This window comes from Phalacrocorax carbo, chromosome 1 (genome assembly GCF_963921805.1).
Source record: "Phalacrocorax carbo chromosome 1, bPhaCar2.1, whole genome shotgun sequence".
Classification (NCBI taxonomy): Eukaryota; Metazoa; Chordata; class Aves; order Suliformes; family Phalacrocoracidae; genus Phalacrocorax; species Phalacrocorax carbo.
Genome location: NC_087513.1, coordinates 185,975,244 through 185,981,327, shown reverse-complemented (window position 1 = coordinate 185,981,327; position 6,084 = coordinate 185,975,244). Strand labels below are relative to the sequence as shown.

Here is a 6,084-nt window from a genome sequence, read left to right as displayed (position 1 = left end):
CAGACAAAGACATGCTTAATTCCTGGCCACAAACAAGATCTGGTCCAAAAAGGCCACCAAAGTCGACAGGTATTTTCCTTTTAGCAGTAAGCTATAAGATGCTAAGCAATCTTTCCTATACACACCGCATCCTAAAAGTGCTATTTATCAGTAAATAATAATCTCACTTGAAATCAGTAGAATTATTCAAGTGTACCAAAACAAGGCCATTTGAGAAGAATTAAGCTTAATTAAGATACAAAATGATGAAGGTAATTTACAAATAACCAAGGCGGAAGGGGACGTGCTGTTCTGGTGGGTGACGTTTGCTTTATGGTCCTGTTACTCTGAGGCAGGAGACGGATTCTCTTCTGAGGAAGAGCTTTAAACAAGGGAAAGAGACAACAATTTAAGTGGGAATGTGGGACTGGGAAAAGGAAAGAGCAAGAATATATATATATGGCACATATAGTGTGTTTTTCTATGCCCCATTTTCTTTCATGGGCCTCTCTCCTCTGTGAGGCTACATTTTCCATGATCCGCTGCTTATCCTAGATGAAAGAGGGAAGGCTGGTACGTGGCAGAAGACACAGTTCAGCCATTGAGCTTGGCCAGCCATGAGAAAAAAGAGGCCACTGGGGATCCAAATTCAGGTCATGGTTGGGATTCTCATTTTCAGGAAGTGCCCATCCCTCTGAAAAGTATGGCCAACATAAGGGTCAAATTAAGTGTGAAGAGCATGAATTGTCTCTTGAAAATCTAGGTCTTATTATCAGAAACTTTGGAAAAACATGTTTTCTTGACAATAAGCAATTTCATGACAGTCACCCACACTGTGTAATCAGAGTGTGAAATACAGCTAAGTAATGAAAGAAAGTTTCAGAATAACACAATGTCTGCCAGATGTCTTCAGGCTCTACTGGGATTTTATTAGGTTCCCTGAAACAAAGAGAGAAGCTTTCCAGGAAATTGAACTAGCAGGTCTTAGCACCAAGCTTCACATCTCTCCAAGCTGATACTCAGTTGCCAGCTTCTGTCCTGCTTCTTCATACACTGGGGAAGTGATGGCAATGAGCTCCTTCTCCAGCATTTGCATTTGAGCTGTAATGTCTGACACAGTATTTTTCACAGCATTCAGCTGCAGCTTCAGTTTATTGTAATCTTCTTGGAAGGTTCTGTTCACATCATAGAGAATGTGACAGCCCTGTTTCTCCCCAAGTAGATGATTCACTTTCAGGAAGACATGGAGCAGTTCGTATAAGTTCTGGAGAGCCCGGAGGATTTCATACTCACCATGTGTGCTTGGGGCAGACTCAGCCTCATTCTGGGTTGGAGTAGTAGTCTTCTTTTTAGCTCCACGTTCTTGCTGGGGAGCTGGGCCAGGGTTTCCTTCTTCCACAGCTGTGATGACATCTTCTGATCTGATGTCTGTCTGATCTTCTGTGATGTCCTTCTGATCTGAGCTAGTATCTTTGCTCTCTTCATGGACTGTGATGGCTTTTTGGCCTTTCCAGGTGATGGGGATTGTTTTATTTTCCTGCTGGAAATCCTCTAAGACTGTATTATCTTCCTGGACTGCCTGGAGACCCTTGTTGCCTGGGCTGACCTGAAAGCCTATCTTCCTCTCTTGGAAGAATGGTAATGGCTTATTTTCCTTCTGGAGTCTTTGCTGAATGACATCAGTGTAAATAATCTGGACAGCTTTACTCTGTGACTGGAGAGATTGTAGAGCCTTGTTTTCTTCCCAGAGCATCCTGTTTTCCATCCGGAGGACTTGGATTTCCTCCCAGAGTGCTCTGTTCTCCTCCCAGATGCTCCACTTATTCTGTGCTTTCTTGCCAAAGAATATATGGTGGGAAGCAAAGGGTGGCTGGCAGTAGATCTCATTCACCCATTTACCATCAATATAGACAAACATCTCATCCCTCAGTTTCATCCGCGGGACGATACATTCTATCTCAGGCTCTGTACGCTGCATGCTCTGGTTCGTCAGATCAAAAGCAGACATGGCCTTTCTTTAGTAAATTGAGGAGGACTGTGTGAAAGTCTTCCAAGACTTCTGCAAGAGCCACTGTCTGCTTGCAAGAGGTAGGTGACACAGCGGGACTGGGGAAGCTTGGTAAGGACTGAAAGGACAGGAAATACAAATGCACAGAGTTACTGCCAAAATTCAAGGCCAGAATTAAAGTACATTGGACGACAGGATCAAGCAAATAAGTCATTTCCCACAGTCAACCGTGTTGCCCCTTTGACTCTGAAAGGTAAGGGATACACCAGAAACATAGTTTGTAGAAGCTGAGAAAATTGGCATTGGTAGACAAAGCAGCTCTGTGGCAGCACCACAAGCTTTGGTATAAAAACCTGGACTGTCCTTTTATATCTCTACCTCATTTTTACAGACATGTAAGGGAGTAAAATATAAGAATACCTTGTGCCTCAGAATAGCCTGTTCCCAGATAACTGACAGACAAATGAATTAAACATTGTATTAAACATTGCTATGGGACTGAAACCAACTTTTCAAAATAGAACATCTTTGAAGGATCACACTGAAAAACTGGCTTCAAGAGCAGCTTTTTCTTGTTGATGCTCAGTAGTCTGTTTTAACAGGATGCCACAAAAACGCAATGGCAGTTGTGCTTTTTGATGTTAAAATCCACAGAACTGTGAACAGGAAGGGCAGTGAGTGATACAATATGCACAAATAATTCAAACTCCAAATCACAGCCCTGGGACATCGGGACCAGGAGAACTCTGCTGCTCTTTGCATGTTTTTCTGACAAGTTCCCACCACCACGGTCCCAAAACTGTCGCAACCCATAGATAACTCTCCATCTTTCCTTCTCATTTCTCCCATCACTCTTTTCTTAATATCCTTTGATAGCTCCATTACTTTTCTTGTTTTCTAGCCTTGCAATAGTGATTGCTCATCTCTTTCCTACAGTCTGTCTGCCTCTTTTTCACATAGTCAAAAAACTCATCTCTTTAAAATCCATATTGCAGGGCTGTACCTCCAACACTTCTCATTTCGGTCAGAGAAACCTCAGATTTTCCTGCTCAACACTCTTCTCCCCTTCCCTCTGCCTAAAATGTTGCAGCTTAAATCACCTTCTAGTCATGAGTAAACTTGGCTAAATGAAGGATTTCAGTCTTTTTAGAAAAAAAAAAAAACACACCAAAAATTGTTTTTTGCCAAAGAAAATCTTATTTTCTGCAGTTTTTAGCAAAGTCAAATTTGTGTGATTTTTCACTGTGAAGTAATTTGAACTGAGGCTGAAGTAGTTTTTACAACCAAATTGTTGGAATTTTTAGGGGTTTTGTGCAGTGTTTCTAACAGCACAAATGTGCCTTTTTCTAGACACACAAAAAAAAGAAAAAAAAAGAAGCTGGCTGTACAATTTCACCCAGGTCTACCCCCCTCCCCCAGTGAGCTCCCCCAGCTGTTCTCCTGTCCCTTGGGAAACCCAGCTCTGCTTTTCCATGGGTGGAGGAGTTTCACTTTCATGAATTTTGCCCCTGTGTCTCTGCCCCAAGCATTAGGCACGGGGTGACAGCCATGCACAACCTGCTCATACCCTCCAGCTCTGCCATCACATTGTGTACCCCCTGCCCTATTTTTGCCCTCTCCTTTCCAAAACCTGCTGCTCCCCCTTTCCCTGCCATCTCCACCATGCAGTACTGCATCCCCGGGCTCCTCTAGGTTACTTCTGAGAGTCAATATCCATAGATGCTTCCTGCACCCCCTTCCCAAGCTTGTCCAAAAGCTCAGAGAATTATTGGTTGAATTTAAAAGCCAAAACCCCTTAATGCAGGAGGGAGCAATTGCAATATAGGTCTGTTTGCAGTAACACTTGATTTTATTGCAATAGGGCCTCCATGTGACTTTCACGGTTGCCTTCTACATCGCCAGCTGGTTTATCTCACATCGTTCCTCTGCTAAAAGGGATTTCCCCTAAAACTCCCAGTTTTGGCAGTTTTTGTTTCCACTTATGCCGTGTTCAGGGCCATATATCACGCCTTCCCTTGCACCCTCTCCCCCACAGTCTTTCCAACCCATCCTGTCACCCCGGGATGGCCAGTCTCGTTTCCACCAACAGCCCCAAGATGGGGAGGTAAATCAGCCACGGTGTGGAACAGACCCCTAAATGTCTAGAGGAGAAGCAGAAAACATCCAGCATCATAAGCCCAGACCCATTTGCCCCTGCATATCATGGGCAAGCAGCTAGAGTTGTTAAAGTCACTTACATTTAAAGTGTTTAGATGGCATGTTTTCAGGATAAACAGAAATGTATAATATATACAGCATTGAAGGACATTATCTTGGGGACAATTAAACTTGACAGCAGCTCTGTCAGCTCTTTTGCACTGCAGGAAAGACATCGACCCAGGCTTCAGAAAGAAGCTTCAAGTTCTCCCTGCTCCCCTATCATTTTTCCCCCATCTCTGAACTAAATAATCCCAGGAAATTCTCGGCAGATGAGTTGGGTAGGCAGGTCAGCTGGCTGAAGGGAAGCCGAATGAAATCAAGCCAGGCTGGGTAAGTCGGCAGAGCTAAATTACACCCCGGCATGTGCTCACCTGCTTGCTGGGGATGGTGGTCTTGCCTCTCCCTGCACCCCTGTCAAGCAGCCCAGTCTGAGGTCCTGCTGCTGCCGGGGTGTCCAAGGGCACCAGGGGACAGAGGGGACCAACTGTGATGCGAGCGCTGGGGGGACCTCGCCTCAGAGCCAGCTCCCTGCCCGCCCCCGGGAGCTGGGAGCTCCTGCACACCCTCCTCGCACAACCCACTTCCGCAGTCTTTCCCCACTGGCCTCCAAGGAGTGGCTTAGATTTTTCCCAGCATTTCGCTTTTGGGTTATTTCTCATGGAAATGTCCTTCCTGGTAGCTCAGCTCTCATGCCCTTTCCTGATCCCAGGCTTCCCGATCTGCCTTTGATGCTCATAACTGGGAGCAGTTTGGGTGGATTCTTTCTTTATCACACCCTCTTAAAAACAATTTTTTTTTTTATTCTGAATCTTCAATTACGTTTGTTGTTGAACTGATACTGATACATTAAAAAAATCACTTCCTTTTATGCGCTATGTGACCTGAAGTTATTTTCCAAGGACAACATGGATTTGGAGTTTTTCTTTGACTATAAATTGAAAAGGAGAATATCACTCAACCCTATGAGGAAGAAAATAGAATATGCAGGGCATTAATGCATTGCAAGTTTAGATATTATTTGTAGCAGCTATTCCTTCTTCCATGTCTTTACGTTTCTAATGATCTCATTCTCTTTCTTATTTGCTACATCTTTCAGATGTGGAAATATTTTTTTCTAATCAGTGTTCTTGAATAATAAATACAGCAGTTAATTTCTTTTCCAGTGAAAATTACCAACTTTATATCAGCCTCAAGGTGACTGTTACTGCTTTAGGAAGTTGGAGGTACAGTTCAGCTTCGGTGTTATACAAAGATGATAAACTCAGGTATAAAGTTCTTCTCTGTAATTTCTCCCTTGCTTGTATTTAATTTTAGACAACAAAAAACATTACAGGTTACCATGGCAACTCCCCAGGGAGCATTCTCCTTTATTTGAGCTCCAGAATCCTGCACAGGAAAGCAGGAAAATGTCCTCAAAAAAGAAAGGAAAAGATTTTATCATGGGGTGCTTGTGCTTGGCCTGCCATCAGATGGGAATTTAAGGGTGCTACCCAGGTGAGCCAGTTTTCAGGAGAAGTGACTGAAATGGCCGATCTGAACTTCTGAAGGACTGAGGCTGAGGGCCGCTGAAACAGGCATTTGATGAGCATTATAAGGCTTAAGAGCCAACTGGAAACTTAGTTAATAGAGGCAAGTGCAGCATCAGACTGATCAGCAGACAAAGCCTGCTTAATCCAGAGCCATCGTGAACCAAGTTAACAGTGTACTTTCGCCTTTTCCTATGAAATGTTTTCCTTAAAGTTACATTAAGTTCTTCTGGCAAGTCATTTAATTGCTGAAAATTATGACTTCAAATTCCAAGATTCTTGGATCAAATTTAGTGAATATCTTCAGAGGTGTGTACGTGTACATCAGAATTGGAAATGCTGCAACAGCTCACTGCAGAATTTTTTATAGCA

General features: G+C 43.4%; 1 protein-coding gene across 1 annotated transcript; it reads right to left on the bottom strand.

Annotated features, from left to right (window-relative positions):
• Positions 1–210: 210 nt before the first annotated feature.
• CBY2 (chibby family member 2) lies at positions 211–4,688 on the bottom strand. The gene is made up of 2 exons (XM_009503635.2): positions 4,558–4,688; positions 211–2,105 (listed from the first exon to the last, which is right to left on the bottom strand). Exon 2 carries the CDS (start codon positions 1,985–1,987, stop codon positions 977–979), a length of 1,011 nt encoding a protein of 336 aa, XP_009501930.2. The 5' UTR covers positions 1,988–2,105; positions 4,558–4,688; the 3' UTR covers positions 211–976.
• Positions 4,689–6,084: the final 1,396 nt, after the last annotated feature.

Bases quoted from the DNA above. Each gene is read 5' to 3' on its own strand.
- CBY2 (XM_009503635.2), bottom strand. From the start codon at position 1,987: ATGTCTGCTTTTGATCTGACGAACCAGAGCATGCAGCGTACAGAGCCT.